The 19,272-nt window shown below is 43.5% G+C and overlaps 1 protein-coding gene across 4 annotated transcripts in view; it reads left to right on the top strand.

Moving 5' to 3' along the window:
• Window positions 1-19,272, top strand: part of LOC110508438 (receptor-type tyrosine-protein phosphatase S) — a 96,327-nt gene that overhangs the window by 46,527 nt on the left and 30,528 nt on the right. For 2 of the 4 annotated variants that reach the window (XM_036965956.1, XM_036965957.1), the window contains exons 7-13: window positions 9,738-9,848; window positions 13,684-13,698; window positions 15,250-15,519; window positions 15,758-16,137; window positions 16,665-16,866; window positions 17,140-17,276; window positions 17,863-18,007. In XM_036965956.1, coding sequence (XP_036821851.1) covers window positions 9,738-9,848; window positions 13,684-13,698; window positions 15,250-15,519; window positions 15,758-16,137; window positions 16,665-16,866; window positions 17,140-17,276; window positions 17,863-18,007 — 1,260 coding nt within the window. The remainder of the gene's footprint in view (window positions 1-9,737; window positions 9,849-13,683; window positions 13,699-15,249; window positions 15,520-15,757; window positions 16,138-16,664; window positions 16,867-17,139; window positions 17,277-17,862; window positions 18,008-19,272) is intronic. The other 2 variants (XM_036965959.1, XM_036965958.1) reach the window with 1 other exon arrangement.

Below are 19,272 nucleotides of genomic sequence, written 5' to 3'. Positions count from 1 at the left end.
AAGTTGGATGGGGAGCGTCGCTGCACAGCTATTTTCAGGTCTCTCCAGAGGTGTTCGATCGGGTTCAAGTCCGGGCTCTGGCTGGGCCACTCAAGGACATTCAGAGACTTGTCTCGAAGCCACTCCTGTGTTGTCTTGGATGTGTGCTTAGGGTCGATGTCCTGTTGGAAGGTGAACCTTTGCCTCAGTCTGAGGTCCTGAGCACTCTGGGGCAGGTTTTCATCAAGGATCTCTCTGTAATTAGCTCAGTTCATCTTTCCGTCGATCCTGACTTAGTCTCTCTGGCACTGAAAAACATCCCCACAGCATGATGCTGCCACCACCGTGCTTTATCGTAGGGATGGTACCAGGTTTCCTCCAGACGTGACGCTTAGCATTCAGGCCAAAGAGTTCAATCTTAGTTTCATCAGACCAGACAATCTTGTTTTTCATGGTCTGAGAGTCCTTTAGGTGACTTTTGGCAAACTCCAAGTGGGCTGTCATGTGTCTTTAACTGAGGAGTGGCTTCCGTCTGGCCACTCTACCATAAAGGCCTGATTGGTGTAGTGCCACAGAGATAGTTGTCCTTCTGGAAGGTTCTCCCATTTCCACAGAGGAACTCTGGAGCTCTGTCAGAGTGACCATCTGGTTCTTGGTCAACTCCCTGACCAAGGCCCTTTCCCCCGATTGCTCAGTTTTTCTGGTTCCAAACTTCTTAAATTTAAGAATGATGGAGGCCACTGTGTTCTTGGGGACCTTCAATGCTGACATATTTTTGGTACACTTCCCCAGGTCTGTGCCTTGACACAATCCTATCTCCGCGCTCTAATTGCAATTCCTTCGACCTCATGACCTTGTTTTTGCTCTGACATACACTTTCAACTGTGAGACTTTATGTAGACAGGTGTGTGCCTTTCCAAGTCATGTCCAATCAATTTAATTTACCACAGGTGGACACCAATCAAGTTGTAGAAACATCTCAAGGATGATCAATGGAAACGGGATGCACCTGGGCTCAATTCCGAGTCTCATAGCAAAGGGTCTGAAAACTTATGTAAATAAGGTATTTCTGTTATTTGTTTCTAAAAAACATATTTTTGCTTTGTTGTTATGGGGTATTGTGTGTAGATTTATGAGGGGGAAAAAAGTAATTGAATCCATTTTAGAATAAGGCTGTAACAACAAAATGTGGAAAAAGGTGAAGGGATCTGGATACTTTCGGGATGCACATGAGAGAAAGGAGGAGGGAGGACGACAGGACAAAAAGTGATTCTTTAGTTTTCTACGTTCAGTTCCCCTGTCCTGCCCTTTTTATGTCAAGCTGGTTTGACTGTGGTCTTTCAGCTTGTCATACTTCCCAATCTTTCCATTCTGCCTTTTTGTGTTTGTTTGTTTTGTGTCATATTATACTCTGCAAAGGGATACTATAGTGTGAATAACCCTAGTGTCTGCAGAGAAAGATATGTACACATACACTTATATGACTTATACAAAAAAAAGCTATTAAACACTAATCCAAGTATTTTTGCCATAAAGAACATGATGTAGGAGAAATTATAGGTGCCAGATTGGTAGACACAGAACAATATTTAATCATACACACAGAACTATGGGTAGTGTAGTACAGCATTATGGGCATGTAACCAGAGTGTAAGCAAGGTAATTCCACATGGAGAACATGGTCATTCCACATTGAGAATATGTTAATAACACATCCCTCACCTGCTTCTTGCGTCCTTTTTGTTTTTCTCCATAATCGTCAACAGCCTTCAGTAAGTATTACTGTAACCATAGCCATGCACATACCTTTTCATTGTATGTCTCTTAGACAACTTACGGTCACTACACCGTTACAGCAGTCTTTCCCAAATGGTGGATCAGGACCCACTGGAGTGTCACAGCCAGTCCTTTTGGGGTCACAGAAACTGACTAGAGACGGCTGTGAGTAGAAACATGGTTTTGTTGATTTAATGGGTTAAAGAGTAAACAACTTTGAGAACCTCTGCATTATAGTCCCTTGAAGACACTGAAGATCCTTCTCTGCATCTCTACGGCCCCACTCTCTTTCCCTGATCCCTCTCTTCCCTCCAGTGTCTACACACACACACACACACACACACACACACACACACACACACACACACACATCCATCCATTCATCATCTCCTGAGGAGGTGTAGTGAGGCATATGGTCCAAGAGTCAAAGTTTGTCAAGAGTCTTCATAACTCAAAAGTGGTGTACATTTTCAACAACCATCTGTTGTGTAGGTCCTGCCATACGCATTTGGAGAAGTCTGAAGGCCAATCCTCCTCATTAATTTGGGTTTGAGGCCTACAGAATTTCCCCTAATGTACGACGTGAGATCCACACAACATATGGTGTGCAATATGGACTCAGTTTGACATTTACACCACTTTTGACATGTGAAATTACCAAACAAACTTGGGCTGAACCTTTTAAGTTTTTCTCGGATTAGTGATGATGGCCAGACATCTCTCCTCCTAATTTTGGGCATGGTAGAGGGACACTGAAAGCACACTTTAGATTAGGAGTAGCTAAATCTTTGTAACCACGCAAGCTTAGCTTTGTGAACACATGGAGTAGTCAAATAATCATGTGCAGGGCTTGTCCACCCTAGTTACCTGTATAGCTTACCATTGTGTGTGTGTGTGTGTGTGTGTGTGTGTGTGTGTGTGTGTGTGTGTGTGTGAACATGTTTTGTTAAAAATAAAAATGCTATAGAAACCTCTTTGCAATAAGGAATTGAGACCTAAAAGCTCAAGAGAAGTTTCAAGTGCTTAATACCAAGGATACAGTCAGCAGAGTGCATACATTTAGAAAGTTCTCTTCCCGTGTAGACGTCACCTGCCCAGCTATACAGGTTCTGGGCCCGACCCTACTCTCTGATCCTAGGCAATTTCCTCTCATCTGATTAGGTCAACCTTTCTAAATTAGCACACACAGTTTCATGGCCTGAACTCCATTAATACTCACAGTAATCATTCACTAAACAGGACACAAACAAACTACAGTTTAACATGAAGCATGTTACATTTTGACAGAATCCATCAGTTGGATTCCATCTGTGTGAGCCTATGAGTGTGCGTGTGTGTCTGCATTTCAGGATCTGTTGTTTCAAAGAGAGTGCTGTCGAGTACTCTCTATCTTCCTCCCTTTCTCTTTCCCCTGCTCTCCTGCTTGGTTGTTGCACAGATAAGTTATGCCTGTTTTGCGCCGAGCTCTGCTTTGTTCTATGGGGACGGGAGAGCGAGGGAGCGAATGAGAGAGGGAAAGGGAGTTCTGCCTCGTTTGCCTTTCATGTGTCTGCAGGAGAGAGAAGCAAAGAGGTCAGCTGCAGCTAGAGAGCGGGCTCAATAAACACAAACAGGAATGTACGCAGGAACGTACACACATACATTCCCTAACAAGAAAACTCCCCATAGTTTCCAGAGTGTTACTGTAACTTCAGCCTTTCTAGATTAGTTGTTGTCCAGGTGTAGATACACTACTCCTGTGGAGGAGTCTCTCTCTCGCTATCTATCTCTCTCTCTCTCTCCCTCTCTCATCTCTCTCTCTCTCTCTCTCTCTCTCTCTCTCTCTCTCCCTCTCTCTCTTTCTCTTTGTCTCAATCTATCTCTCTCTCTCTCTTTCTCTTTGTCTCTATCTCTCTCCCACATACACACAGTGTCTGGATCGATCGCACCTCTCCTGCGCTGTCTTACTGTATGTCCGTCTGTCTCTACGCTGTTAAAATGAAGTGCTTTGTAACACTAAAACTAGTGGCAACTGAGCTGCCACCACCTTAAAGGAGATGAAACCTTACCTTTGCTGCAGCATTGAAACACATAGTTATGAGGGTATTGGGACAGATTGAAGGTTTATTGAAACATTCATCCCGGGGTGTTCTGAAACCTGACATGGTGTGTTGGAACGCCACATAATGAAGTTGTGCGACACCTTGCCTGAGCCTGGGAATGTTAACCCGGAAAAGGTTGAAAACACTGTTACCTTCTCTTTTGGTGTCCTTTCCTCTTTCTCTGAAGCTCTTAAACACTATGATGGTTTTTCGAACCCTGTTTAGTGCAGAATTAGATCCCTTCTCTTTTTTTAGATTCCCTGCTATTATATGGTGTGTTAATAAACTCCTCATAATTCCTTTTTTAGTCATGAGTAGTATTATGCTTAAACAGAGGACACGAGAAAAGATTGTTTTGTGAAAATATAAATGAATACGTTTGTTCAGGATAATAATTCATGAGTACAAGATTACTTTTTCAAGACATGATTTTGAAGCTTCAAATGTTCACATTTTCTTTGCAAATTAGCAAATGACGACAACACATGAGTAGTTCTTTCACACTTTTATATTGATAAAGTAAGACAATTCAAAGATCTGTGAGGTATTAATCATATTCATATTTTTCAAAATCAATGGAAATATGCCATTATATTTCTAATTTATGGGATAAAATAATGGCAATGACTGCTAATGTTAGCAGTAGCACTTATACAAAGTTTAGCCCAGGGCTCTATGCGATCGATTATCCATTATGCTAATGTCTCTGACCTGAGTCTTTGTATTCAGACGATGATACATGGCATGGAATGTTGTTCAGATGGATTGAATCCCAATACGGGGTGGCAGGTAGCCTAGTGGTTAGAGTGTTGGGCCAGTACCGAAAGGTTGAGAGATCGGAATACCTGAGCTGACAATGTAAAAATCTGTCGTTCTGCCCCTGAACAAGGCAGTTAACCTGCTGTTTCAAGGCCGTCATTGTAAATAAGAATTTGTTCTTAACTGACTTGCCTAGTTAAATTAAGGTGTAAATCCAATGATATGACTCACAGTTGGCATAATTCTTGTTAGGATTGGCCAGCCAGTGGGTAACTTAGTATGTATGTTTGTTTTTCTGCAGGGAGACAAAGAAATAGAAATATTAACAAGGAATAATGATATGCATAATTAAGTTATCACATTCTATAATATTGTTACAATATAAATATACAATTATTAAACATATCAATTGCAATATGCAAAATACTTATGTGATTAAGTTATGCAAATATAGCAACAAGATATAAATATGCATGTCAAAAGTGGGATGCGATAACATGTGGTGTGGACCCTGGTTGCTTCTGTGTGTTGCTCTCCATGTGTGTCTGTTAGATGACTAATGTGATGTAGTTGTTGAGTGGCTTCACTGCAGGTATATTGTGTTAAAAAAAATATTTAAATGTGGTGTGGAAGGCCAAAACTAGAGCAGGCTAAATTGGCAGTGACTATGCATGTAGCATCAAGAAAACATATCAATGAATCAAAATGGCTGTTTGACTTGGACTATTAGAATTTAGCATCTGAAATGCTACAATGTGATAACATTTTGGACGCACGTTTTCTTTGACATATACTTTCTTGAATTGTTTTGTAGAGTTTCATCTGAACGTTTGGTGTGCTCTCACCTATCTGGGTTCGTGAAGACCTGAAACATGCCTGCTTTTCTTTTACTTGACCATAGAGTTTCCTAGAGGACACACCTGCCACCAATACCCTCTCTCCACCTGAATTCTGAACAGTTTGGCCACACAATGTTTGTAGTTCACATTTTGACTTTAAACATTTGTCTTCTGAAATGGTTGGCTGTGTGCTTCAGTGGGTAAAATTCTAAAGAAATGTGTCATCTTACTACCCCAGCAGTCGGGGGTTTAAGTCACACTTTCATCTGTCTCCTCCTGTTTCTAATCTGTCTAAATAAAGGACAGAAACAAATAAAAGTTGGATTTCACAGAAAAATATTCTCCCTAGACCCTATTCTGAATTGAAATAAGTTTATTTAAATGTAACTTTAAAAAATGTTGACTTGAGTCCATGTTAACTCTACCTAACTTGACAAGCAGAAGACCAGGGTTCACCTCGATCTTCTCACATGAATACCAGTGATGAATGCCCACTTTCCACATGTTACCTCATGCTACAACTGCTATAACTTACATATCCTAAAAATTGGCGCAGACAGAGAGGGCTGCCTCGCTTCTAGTTCTTAGGAAACTTTGCAGTTTTTTGTTATTTCTTATTACATTGTTAGCCCAGAAAATGTTATTTGTTATTACTTACAGCCGGGAAGAACTATTGGATATCAGAGCGGCGGTAACTCACCAGCACTATGACCAGGAATACGACATTCCCGAAGCAGATCCTTTGTTCGCACCACCTATGGCAATTGAACTGATTCCAGAGGCAGACCCAAAACAACACCTGCAAAAAAGAGGGACTCGAAGCGGTCTTCTAGTCCGACTTAGGAGGCGCGCACACCACCCACTGCTTCCGAGTATATTACTCACTAATGTTCAGTCCCTGGATAACAAAGTTGACGAGATCAGGGCAAGGATTTATTTCCAAAGAGACATCAGGGATTGTAACATACTCTGTTTCACAACATGGCTCTCTCGGGATATACTGTCAGAGTCGGTCCAGCCATCTGTATTCTCAGTTCATTGCGCCGACAGAAGAAGGGCGGTGGTGTATGTTCATGATTAACGACTCATGGTTTAATTGTAATAACATACAGGAACTCAAGTCCTTTTGTTCACCCAACCTAGAATACCTCACAATCAAATGCCGACCGTATTATCTCCCAAGAGAATTCTCTTCGGTTATTGTCACAGCCTCGTATATCCCCCCTCAAGCCGATACCACGACGGCCCTCAAGGAACTTCACTGGACTTTATGCAAACTGGAAACCATATATCCTGAGGATGCATTTATTGTAGCTGGGGATTTTAACAAAGCAAAAAGGAGGAGAGGAAAAGAGGAAAAGGCTACCTAAATTCTATCAGCATATTGACTGTAGTACTCACGCTGGAAAAACACTCAACCATTGTTATTCCAACTTCCGGGATGCATACAAGGACCTCCCCCACCCTTCTTTCGGCAAATCTGACCACGTCTACATTTTGCCCCTCCCTTCCTATAGGCAGAAACTCAGGAAGTACCTGTGCTAAGAACTACTCAATGCTGGTCTGGCAAATCGGAATCCATGCTTCAAGATTGTTTTGATCACGCAGACTGGGATATGTTCCGGGTAGCTTCCAAGAATAATATTGACGTGTATACTGAGACGGTTACTAATTTCATCAAGAAGTGTACAGGAGATGTTGTACCCACTGTGACTATTAAAACCTACCCTAACCAGAAACCGTGGATAGATGGCAGCATTTGTGCAAAACTGAAAGTGCGAACCATCACATTTAACCATGGCAAGCTGACTCAGAATATGGCAGAATACAAACAGTGTAGTTATTCCCTCCGTAAGGTAATCAAACAGGCAAAACATCAGTATAGAGACAAAGTGGAGTCGCAATTCAACGGCTCAGACACGAGACGTATGTGGCACGGTCTACAGACAATCATGGGCTACAAAAGGAAAACCAGCCACGTCGGGGACACAGACGTCTTGCTTCCAGACAAGCTAAACACATTCTTTGCCTGCTTTGATGATAACACAGTGCCACCGACACATGTTAACCCTTGCAAGCCTGCCGGCGCAGATGGCATCCCTAGCCGTGTCCTCAGAGCATGAGCAGACCAGCTGTCTGGTCTTTCCCTATCCCAGTCTGCTGTCCCCACATGCTTAAAGATGGCTACCATTGTTCCTGTACCCAAGAATGCAAAGGTAACTGAACTAAATGACTATCGCCCCGTAGCACTCACTTCTGTTATCATGAAGTGATTTAAGAGACTAGTCAAGGATCGTATCACCTCCACCTTACCTGTCAAACTAGTCCCACTTCAATTTGCTTACCGCCCCAATAGGTCCACAGACGATGCAATCACCATCACACTGCACACTGCCCTATCCCATCTGGACAAGAGGAATACCTATATAAGAATGCTGTTCATTGACTATAGCTCAGCATTCAACTCCATAGTACTCTCCAAGCTCATCATTAAGATCGAGACCCTGGGTCTGAACCCTGCCCTGTGCAATTGGGTCCTGGACTTCCTGACGGGCAGCCCCCAGGTGGTGAAGGTGGGAAACAACATCTCCACTTCGCTGATCTTCAACACTGGGGCCCCACAAGGGTGCCTGCTCAGCCCCCTCCTGTACTCCCTGTTCACCCATGACTGCGTGGCCATGCACGCCTCCAACTCAATTATCAAGTTTGCAGACGACACAACAGTAGTAGGTTTGATTACCAACAACGACGAGACAGCCTACAGGGAGAAGGTGAAGGCTCTGGGAGTGTGGTGTCAGGAAAATAACCTCTCACTCAACGTCACAAAACAAAGGAGATGATTGTGGAGATGATCGCCTCTTCAACCTCAGGATGCTGAAGAAATTTGACTTGTTGCCTAAAACCCTCACAAACCTTTACAGATGCACAATTGAGAGCATCCTGTCGGGATGCGTCTCCGCCTGGTAAGACAACTGCACCGCCCACAACCGCAGGGCTCTCCAGAGGGTGGTGCGGTCTGCAAAAAGCATTACCAGGGGCAAACTACCTGCCCTCAAGGACACCTACAGCACCTGATGTCAAAGGAAGGCCAAAAATATCATCAAGAATGACAACCACCGGTTGCCCCTAAGTGACAGCTAATGTCACTTATGCCTGGAACCGCCCCTGCGCTGCCCAGAAGAAAAATATATAGTTGAAGTATTCCGTCCTCTGAGCCATGTTGTTGAACAGCATATCTGCAAATGTGTCTCAGTGACTCACCTAGTTCCTTGTTTTCTTCCCCTCTCTACACGGATACACAGTTACAGGTCTTAAACAGAAATACCCACCCTACCATATCCACACTGTTATTGTCTGTAGTACGCTTTTCCGTCACACTGCTATGCCTTTGTGAGTCTGAAAGCAGCTGAGTGTGTGTGTGTGTGTGTGTGTGTGTGTGTGCGTGTGTGTGCGTGTGCGTGCACGTGCATGCTTGTTTCTGAGAGAGTTGTTTTGTCGTTGTCTTGTTTCATTTCCCCCCACTGTGCAGTAGATTTAAGTAATCCCCTGCTTTTGTGACCCCTCTTCTGTCTCCATGTCTAACACACTTCTTCTGATAAGGTGTGTGTGTCCGGTGGGTGGTTGGCGTGTGCGTGCAAATGTATTTGCTTGTGCACACTGGTTCCGCCCCTAGCCCCATTTCAAACACACACAGTTTGTGATAAGGGCCTTGTAAGCATTGTGAAGGGTTTGCAGCAGAACATGCTCCAGGAGAAAATGAATGGAATAATAATAATAATGTGCCTTAATAACATGGTTTAGGAGCCTGGGATAATAATGTACAATGCTGCTATACATCTCAGTGAATTGTGCAGAGAAACAGAGGGGGGGAGAAGGCTGAATGGGGATTTCAAGTGTTGCCATGTTGAGTCCTCTGTTCCTGCTCCAGGGACTCCTATAGTGCATCGTTAACTACTCTCATTTAGCTTGCTGTGGGGAACATGGATTTTTCATGGCAGAAATGAACCAGTAATGGAAAATCCCTCATTTTAAATGGTAGTTTTAATCAGTTTTAGGTGATGCATGAGGGTTGATGAGTAAAAATACATTTCATTTATGAACTTATCAATAATTAACCCATTGTAATGTCTCTTTTTCCTCTTTCTCTCTCTCTCTCTCTCTCTCTCTCTCTCTCTCTCTCTCTCTCTCTCTCTCTCTCTCTCTCTCTTCCACTCTTCCTCTTTGTCTTTCTCTCTCCCCCATCTCTCTCTCTCTGTGTCTCTCTCTCAATCGATCTATCTATCTCTCGCTCTTTGTCTTTCAGGTGCCCTGCAGATAGAGAACAGTGAAGAGACCGACCAGGGGAAGTATGAGTGTGTGGCCACTAACTCTCAGGGCGTACGCTACTCTTCCCCAGCCAACCTGTATGTGCGAGGTAGGAACTGAACCCGGGTGTAAGACCTCTCACACACATGCGTTTAACACACACACACCACTATAACAAACACACATGTAACAGCCATCACTATTATACTATACATGTAGCAAGGTGTTAAGTGCTAGTTTGTTTACATGTTTGTTTTGTTATTTATTTTCTTCCTGTTGGCATCTACTAACCAAACACAACCAAACCTAACCACCAAGTGAAACACCAAGGTGCACTATTTTATAATAACTGCCACTGAATGGACGTAGACGAAGAGGGATGGGCCAATGACGTCATACATGTCCAGATTCTTCAGGAAGTATTATTGCACTGTGCAGTTCGAGGGCCTTTGCTACAGTATGACATCACTATTGTCCTATCCCTCTTTATTTTATTGTAAATTGAGGGCCACAGGGTTTATGCTTCTATCTTCCACTTTAATGGACTGATTTGCTAGGGAATACAATTGGTTTCTCAAGTCTAAATCAGATATGAAAAAGAAAGAATGCAGACACTGTGGCCCTCCAGAAGTTTAAGACCCCTATTCTAGGTTCCTCGACTGGGGTAAGGGGGACCGGGATCTCTGGATTCAGTTTCATGGGTTCTAGACTCGCTGTTCTAAGCTCTTGGGCCCTTGAATTCGAAGTTCCTGATTCTTCATTTTAAGTGGGTTCTGTGGTTCTGTGAGAACCAGTGTGTATGTGCGTGTGTGTTTACACGTGTGTGTGTGTGTGTGTGTGTGTGTGTGTGTGTGTGTGTGTGTGTGTGTGTGGCTTTGAGCTGGCCATTTTTACTCTCTCTGTGTTTCCCCGTTCTCTCTCTCCCCCTCACGTCATTGTGTTCTACATCAACCCCCTTACATCCCCCAGAGCTACGAGAAGGTTGGTGCGTCCTTTATTGTCTTTCGTTACTTCCTTTTTATAACAAATTTACTCCTACAGTTAGGAGAATTCCCAAAGTAAGGAGAGAGAAAACGGTCTGAAACAGTCTAGGACAGAGGTATGAATAACCCTCATGTTAAATTGGTTTTGATTTGATGAACACATTTCTTTGACTGAAGACGTTTCACTGAGCTCTAATGAGGCTACCTGCCTACACAGTCGTTTGCATTGATTGCATTGTGAGGCCTTGTTTGCAGACCTTTGTTATTGCTTTCACTCCGTGCCCGACATTCTCTGCATGGAAAGTTTCTTGTTGCCATGGAGACCCAGGAATTGGAAATTAAACGGAGGCTATCTACGCATGGAGGGAGAGCGGTGGCAGCGCTTGCATGCCTTGTATCAAGACCGTGTAACTCTGTATGTGCGCGGCTCCGTTTGTTTGTAGTGTGCGCGTGCGTGCTTGTGTGTGTGTGTTGAATCGATTGATCTCAGTATTGTCTTGTCCCTTGTCTTGTATTGGTCGTGCTGTACTGTTCTGTCTGTGTGGGCCTGTGTTATGTCACTGCCGTGCTTCTGCACTTGCGGCATGTTGTGTGTCACATTGCCAGTGTGTGTCTCTGTCTCTGTGGTGTCCTCTTGGTCTGCTACTGTTTGTTTGCCTACTCAGTGTAGCTTGTTTTCTGATTGGTTGAGTGGTCTTCATATCCCCCTAGGGAAAATAAAGCAGTCAAATCATGCTTTATTTAAGTGGCGTTTAAAGAGCCACAGAAGTAACTTGTCATTTTTTGCACACTCGTTTGGTCAGCAAAGACTAAGTCACTGCCGGTGACACAGGTTGACACAACACAACCAGAGGCCAACGCACAGTACTTCTTTATGTACACTATCTGTGTTTATTATATGCAGGTAAACAAAATGAACACTAGTATTTCATTGCACAAAACGTGAACGTTTTTTTCAGTGCATCATGTCCATGCCCAGTATAGTGTTAGTCACAAAGAGATCCTATGTAATTATATGGTTATTCAGCTGCTACACAGCGCATTGCTGTGCCAATGAAACGATACGATGACCTCCATTGATCAGCAGTGGAAATGAAAGATTTACCCACCTCTATATTGATATATATATATATATATATATATATATATGTATTAATGCACACATTAATGAAACGCCTCTCCACTTCTATATTAGATGAGGCAGGATTAACTTGTGAAAATGCCAACTGGGCTTTAGTGTGCTGTGCTGCTGAAATGAAACAGTATCCCAGCTCCCAGTCACCGCCTGCTATGGTCTCACAACCTGATCAACTGTTCCCTGTAGAAAAGCCTGTTATTGATGCTGGAGGGGAAATAGAATACATCATTGCGTTACAGCGAACGCCTTGGACCATATAGTAGGCTACGTTATTAACAAAACCGGGAGCTTCTAGGAGATATGCTTCTCCATCAACATTCTGACCAGAGATACATCCTTTATCTGAATGCTTTGCGAATGAACTGTATATTCCATCATATTAAATACTACATTGTTTTAGTGATGCTACATCCACATAGACGTCTGTAGGTGTTTATGATGCATGTTACTGAAGCCCCCTATCCACGGTGACATAATGGACTAGGTTCATCATTTGTGGCTGTCCTAATCTCAGATGCTCTCTGTTCAGCATGCGCTTGAATATTGTACTGCCTTCTTGTATTAATACCTGCAGTGCTGGATGTAGCCTACTGTCAATATCAATGTGCTCTTCTTCAGATTGAATTGGACACATTGTAAACCAGTCTCCAAACGTTAAGAGAACGTCTAGGCAAAATGCAGTAGTTAGATAAGTACACTACACATAAATAGGCGACATTACACATACTTTAAGAGTTTTGTCTTTGTCCTATAAAAGGTCAGGCTGAATGGCATGGATAGTTGCTCTTATCTGCTGCATGCTGGTCACTCTGTCCCTGTTTGTCTCTGTCTCGTTCTTGCATGCTCTGGAGAGAAATCTGCCTGCCTTTTTGATTTGATATCGGTTATAACAGTTGAAATTGTTTTTGTCTCTTTTTTTTTTAGACAAATGTCTCTTTTTTTATATATATCTTTTTTCAAATGTCTCTTTTTTCGTCTTGAACTTTGGTGTCCAATTCTGGGTATCTGTTGGTATTCTAGGATCACTCCAAATGTATGGCACTGTTATGGAGAAATGGGGTCATGTCCACTGAACTGTTGAATCATTTGAAGATGCCAAAATGTTCATTCGTATTTGGTTTTGGTGAATAGTTTGTTTGCGTTCTATCTGTGGAAGACTAGAAATACTGTGAAATTCATGGAACCTAGAGAAGATATTTCAACACTAAGTGAAGTTTAGTGATGGATCTAAAAATGGCTATTTTACATTAAATGGATCGGCTGAGAATCATTTGGGCGAAGACTGAGACCAGTGATTCTATAAAGGCTGTTTCCCCCTGTTTTACTCCCACTGAGTGAGTGGAGATTCCTGTATTGTGAGTCAAACACATGATTCAAACAGCTGATTCAGATACCGTGTTGAGTCTTGATGCTAGCCAATATTTATACTGTCTGTCTGTCTGTCTGCCCTCACCTTGCATCCACTCCTGCCCATCTAGAGTCGTTGGTCTGTCTGTCTGATTGTCTATCTGTCTATTTTGTACGTCAGCCCTCTGTGTTGCAGCCTTGGGGTACCTAGTTTTCTGTTCCTATGACATCCACCAATAAAAGCCTGATTTTGAAGAACCAAACAGCAGTTTCAAGAGCACCATGTGTTTTCTCTTCCCCCACCCCCCCCCCCCCCATCCTCCTTTCTTCTCCTCTTCCTACTCTGTCCTTTTCCCCCTTTCCTATCCTCTCCTTCCCCTCTTACCCTCTCTGTCCCCATCCTTCTCTTCTAATCTCCCGCCCTTCTTTCTCTCTCTTCTGCATTCTGACATTTCCATCTGTACCCTGGTGTTTAGGATCAACAGACAAATGTGCATACTCTTTTTTTGTTAATAAAAGCATGCACATATACTATCTCTCTTTCTATTTCTCTCTCTCTCTCTTTCTCTCTCTGTCATGATGGATGCCTTGATGTTTCCTTATTTAACGTGTTCAAAGCGTACCTTGTAATTGCAACGACACCTATTTATATATCCATCATCCACTCTTTCTTTACATTGCTTATTTATTTCCAACATTGCTGTGTTCATCTGGTATTCTGGTTGTACAATGAGGCTGTGATTTGCCACATTGAATGTCATTGTCTGGAAGAAGAACCAGACAATACTTTCTCTCTCTCTCTCTCTCTCTCTCTCTCTCTCTCTCTCTCTCTCTCTCTCTCTCTCTCTCTCTCTCTCTCGCTCTTCCCCCTCTCTTCTCCCACGGGTTCTTCATGAGCATAGTTAACTCTTTAAAGTCGTCCAGGAATGCTTGTGACCCATGAGCTCTATCTTTCTATGCATCTTATATAAGATAGACCTGACATATAGCTAGTAGATTCAGATTCAGCACAATTACAGTTAACAGGAGCACTCTGTGCATGTTGTCTGGCTGATAGCAGGTTTTATTGATTGGCTTGGCCAGCGCCACGTATCTAAAGGGCCCTCATCTGCAGTGGAGAACTTACCCTGGAGGCACAGAAGTCTCTTTGAAGTTTCTCACTCAAGTTTCTGGCGAAGTTTCTCTTTTTCATTCAGTAGCCTTGAGCTTCACTGCAGGGGGAGTTCAGCTGTAGTTTAGATCTTCACATCAGTTTGATTTTGCTCATCTTATCTCTTCAGAGAAAATGGCAATGGTATTTTGTGCATCCCAGAGCTCCAATATTTGTATTGTAGATCTTGTTTTGTAACAGGGATTGGGGAAGAGGGCGTTTTCTTGTTTGGCATCTACAGTGATGTGTCCAGAATAGCAAATGATGTCTTGTGAAATATACAATGGGTTGTTGCACAGTGGCTAAGACATGAGAATCGTACAATAGATTTCATGTGCAGGGTGAAATGTAACTTGAGATAGTCAGCAGTCTCTCAACATGGGATCTGTGTATTTCAATTGCAATCCTTAGCCTTTTCAAAACTACCAATGTGGTTTTGATGAAACGTGAAATATTCCTTTATAGAACTTCTGTAAAAGCAGTGAAGATCATTCTACCCTTTCTGTTACCCCTCTCTCTCTCTCTCTCTCTCGCTCTCTCTCTCTCTCTCTCTCTCTCTCTCTCTCTCTCTCTCACACTCACTCTCACTCTCACTCTCTCTCTCTCTCTCTCGCTCTCTCTCTCTCTCTCTCTCTCTCTCTCTCTCTCTCTCTCACTCTCACTCTCACTCTCACTCTCTCTCTCTCTCTCTCTCTCTCTCTCTCTCTCTCTCTCTCTCTCTCACTCTCTCTCTCACTCTCTCTCTCTCTTTCTCTCTCTCTCTCTTTCGTTCTCTCTCTTTCTGAATCTTTCTTACCCCTCTCTCTCTCGCCCTCTCCTGTCCCTCCCTCTCCCCCTCCTCATTCCCCTCTCCCCATCCTCCCCCTGTCTTTCCCCTCTCCTCCTCTCCCAGTGCGTCGCGTGCCCCCTCGTTTCTCCATCCTGCCCGCCAACCATGAGATCATGCCTGGCGGCAGCGTCAACATCACCTGTGTGGCAGTGGGCTCGCCCATGCCCTATGTCAAATGGATGCTGGGTATTGAGGACCTGACCCCGGAAGACGAGATGCCGGTGGGACGCAATGTTTTGGAGCTCAACGGAGTGAGAGAGTCGGCCAACTACACCTGCGTGGCCATGAGCAGTCTGGGGATTATAGAGGCCACCGCACAGGTGTCAGTTAAGAGTAAGGGACATCCTTTAGTTTTCTAACTGTGCTTCCACTGTGTCCCACTCGCTGGCTTTCTTCTCTCCCATTAAAACATATCTGCCCCTAACAGCCACATTAAACATTTATATTAGATAGTTAGGGCCACCTATGATCTCGCAGGTGTCCGCCAAGAGTAAGGGACACTAGTCTCCCCCTATCTGCCTTAAGACATTATTAAAGACAGTTTAAAAAATATCTGCTTCTACCGTCACAGCTCTTCCCAAGCCTCCCGGTACCCCCATCGTCACAGAGACGACCGCCACCAGCGTTACCATCACCTGGGACTCCGGTAACCCCGACCCAGTGTCCTATTACATCATCCAGTACCGGGCCAAGACCCCGGACAGCAAGTATGAGGCGGTGGACGGTATCACCACCACCAGGTACAGCATCGGAGGGCTCTACCCCAACACGGAGTACGAAGTTAGGGTGTCGGCCTTCAACAGCATCGGCCAGGGCCCCTCGTCCACCCGGGTAGAGGCCAGGACAGGGGAACAGGCCCCGGCTAGCCCCCCCAGGAACGTCCAGGCCAGGATCATCTCCCAGAACACTGTCATGGTCCGCTGGGAAGAACCGGAGGAGCCCAACGGACAGGTAAAATACAATTGAAATGAGTGAATGAATCTGTTGTTTTATTAAGAGAATAAGTAGCAGGGATAATTCACAGTAATCCACTTCTCAAACAATAATGAACGTCTCAGAACACTGAGGTGCAATACGCAATAGTTAGCTAGATAAACATCTATTCCCTGGGCAGTCTAAAAATAACAAGCTGAATAATGGAATCAACATAAACAACAATAATCACAATAACAAGATGAGGGCAATGCATCATAAACAGATAATACAAATGATGCGACATACATATTACAGTTTAAATCACACACTATAATGGTTAGGCTTTAGGTAGAGGTCAGTTGAAAGGTCATCTAGTTATTAAATTATAACGGTCATGTCAACCTTGAAGCTAATGCAATGTTTATCTAGCTCAGCTAGCAACATAGGTCCAATATAATGGAATGTGGATTGATGTCACAATATATAATAGCTTCCAAACACAAACAAACAAACATGGACCAGACATGAGAGGTTAACCACCCTCCTTCACTCTCTCCATCCAGGTGAAAGGTTACCGGGTGTACTACACCATGGACCCATCTCAGCCCATGAGTCTGTGGCAGATCCATAATGTCCAGGACAGCACCATCACCACCATCCAGAGCCTGGTACCCTCTGAGACATACACAGTCAGAGTACTGGCCTTCACCTCTGTGGGAGACGGACCCTTCTCTGACTCCGTCCATGTCAAAGTTCTGCCCGGAGGTGAGTGTGTGTGTGTGTGTGTGTGTGTGTGTGCGTGCGTAAGTGCGTGCGTGCGTAAGTGTGTGCGTACACTATTTTCTGACCTGGTTCATGTCAAAGTGCTTCAGTAATTTTTAAGGTTAGTCACATAAATATTGCGTAGAGTCTTCCATCTTAGTAAGACTGGTCTGTTTAAATAAAGGATTCATTGAACAGTCTAGAAGCTACTAATTGACTGAATGCTAGAGAGGTGAATTCTAACTCTTGTCCTCTCTCCTGTCCTGTCCCCTGTAGTTCCAGGGCAGCCAGGGAAGTTCAAAGTGGGGAAGGTGACAGACACCAGTATACAGCTCACCTGGGAACCGTCCTACATCAAGGAGGGCATCGTCAACTACGAACTGCTCTACAAACCTGTCAAGTTTGGCAGCCTGGTAAGACTTCTTCTTCCATACGAAGTACATTTCATTAACCTTTTACTGCAGTGGGCTACATCAGGGTCACACAGAGTTGATTCTTGGTAGTCTTGATCAAGTACACCTCACACACATGGTTATTGGCTTCAAAGAAAGAAGACAGCTGTACTATGTCAGATATAGAAATGTAATCAGTTTGGAGTTTGCATCCCAATATTACACTTGATATACATCACAGAAAACTGAAATAGAACAACATTGTTTGACATAGAAACACCAGATTCATCTTTGTTAATTATGAAATTTGTTAATTATGAAATTATGAAATATATTAATAACATTCCAAAGACTGCAGGAAAGAACTACGATTATTACATTGATATAATACACACAGATAATCCAGAGTAATCCATCCCTCCCTTTCTTTCTTTCTTTCTTTTATTTTCTTTCTTTCTTTTTCTTTCTTTCTTTCTTTCTTTCTTTCTTTCTTTCTTTCTTTCTTTCTTTCTTTCTTTCTTTCTTTCTTTCTTTCTTTCTTTCTTTCTCTACCCCTTCTCTCTTTATTTTATTCATGTTCTCTCTTCCCCATCTCTCTCTCCAACAGGAGAAGTTGACATTCGGGCCCAGGGCGTCGTACACAGTGGAGGGTCTGAGGGCTAATACAGAGTACTCCTTCTCCCTGGCAGCCATTTCCAACAAAGGCATCGGAGCCTTCACCAACGAGCTGGTCCAGAGGACATCACAAGCCAGTATGTTTTCCTTTGTCACACCTGCAAAGACACACTATGTAACGTTAAAGTGTTCTGCACTCCTGCTGCTTGTAATCCCACACAGCGCCAGAGTCACTGGACCCTGGGAGTCGTCCACACACTTTCTTGTCCTCTCATCCATTCCTTTATCCTGTGCACTCGTCCATCCCCCTTATCCATCTCCTCTGTGTTTCGAGTGAGCCTGACGTCCAGCGCACCAGCATTTTGGTTTTAACTTTCATTTGTCTCACACGGTGAAAAGTCCCAAGCGGACGCCGCTTTCTGTTTTTCCCTCTTCTTTCACTTTCTTCACTCCTTCATACGGTTTCCTTTCCTTCAAAGTTGGTCAAAAGTGGACTTTTTTCTCCAGTTCAGGTCAGCTCACTGTTACAGGTCAAATGTCAATAGTCGTGAGGATATCGTATATGTTTTGCCTTTATTAGAGGTAAGTGTTGGAGGCAGTAATAGTTCTGTATCCTGCCTTAAAGGTAAAATATTCATTTTTAATATTTAATTATGTATTTGTTACCTGGGAAAAATGTACACCTTATGACTCACATAGAACGTACATTCACCAACCGAATCTTTCTACATGCCTTACCTACAAACGGAGGTTAGACCCGTGGGTGGCTGTTGAGGAGACAGCAGGCTGGGGAGTGACTGAATGCCTTTTATTTCATGGAGCAGAATGCATTTCACACTCAGCTTGGCACAGTTAGCGTGCCACTTGGCTTTGGTGCACGTCGTGAATGTTCCCCCAGGCTACTGGTACTAAGACTGCAGCTCAAGTGTCAGACACACATATCCGTCAAAATCCAAAACTACTCCAGTCAAATGCACACTTTTCCCTCTGCACCTTTATTTGGTCAATGTTTCGGTTCAGTGTGATGTGTGGTGTCTCTGGTTGCGTGGTAAGAAGGTCCTGTCTGCTATTAGTCGGAGAGGCGGGTGAGTCTCAAACAGTGCCTGTTTATGTCTTTTATCTTTACTGCTCTTCTGTCATGTGCCTTCACTCTTGTTCTATCTCCTAGTTCCTCTGACGTTGCACGAGGTCAACTTTCATGAAAGTATTTGTTTTTGGTTCCAGTTTCAAACCCTGCTCTCCACCTTCTTCTATGACATTTCAAATCCCCGAACCTCATTTTAAGACATGAGACAGGGCAGTTAAAGAAGCACTAAAAGATATAAAGAGTTTGGCAAAGTTCCAATACAATTATTACATTCCACTGAGGAGGTCAAGGAACTTTTGGTAGCAAGACAGAGGA

Source organism: Oncorhynchus mykiss, chromosome 28 (genome assembly GCF_013265735.2).
Source record: "Oncorhynchus mykiss isolate Arlee chromosome 28, USDA_OmykA_1.1, whole genome shotgun sequence".
NCBI lineage: Eukaryota > Metazoa > Chordata > Actinopteri > Salmoniformes > Salmonidae > Oncorhynchus > Oncorhynchus mykiss.
The sequence above is the reverse complement of the archived record's forward strand: the minus strand, read 5'-3'. Positions and strand labels throughout refer to the sequence as shown.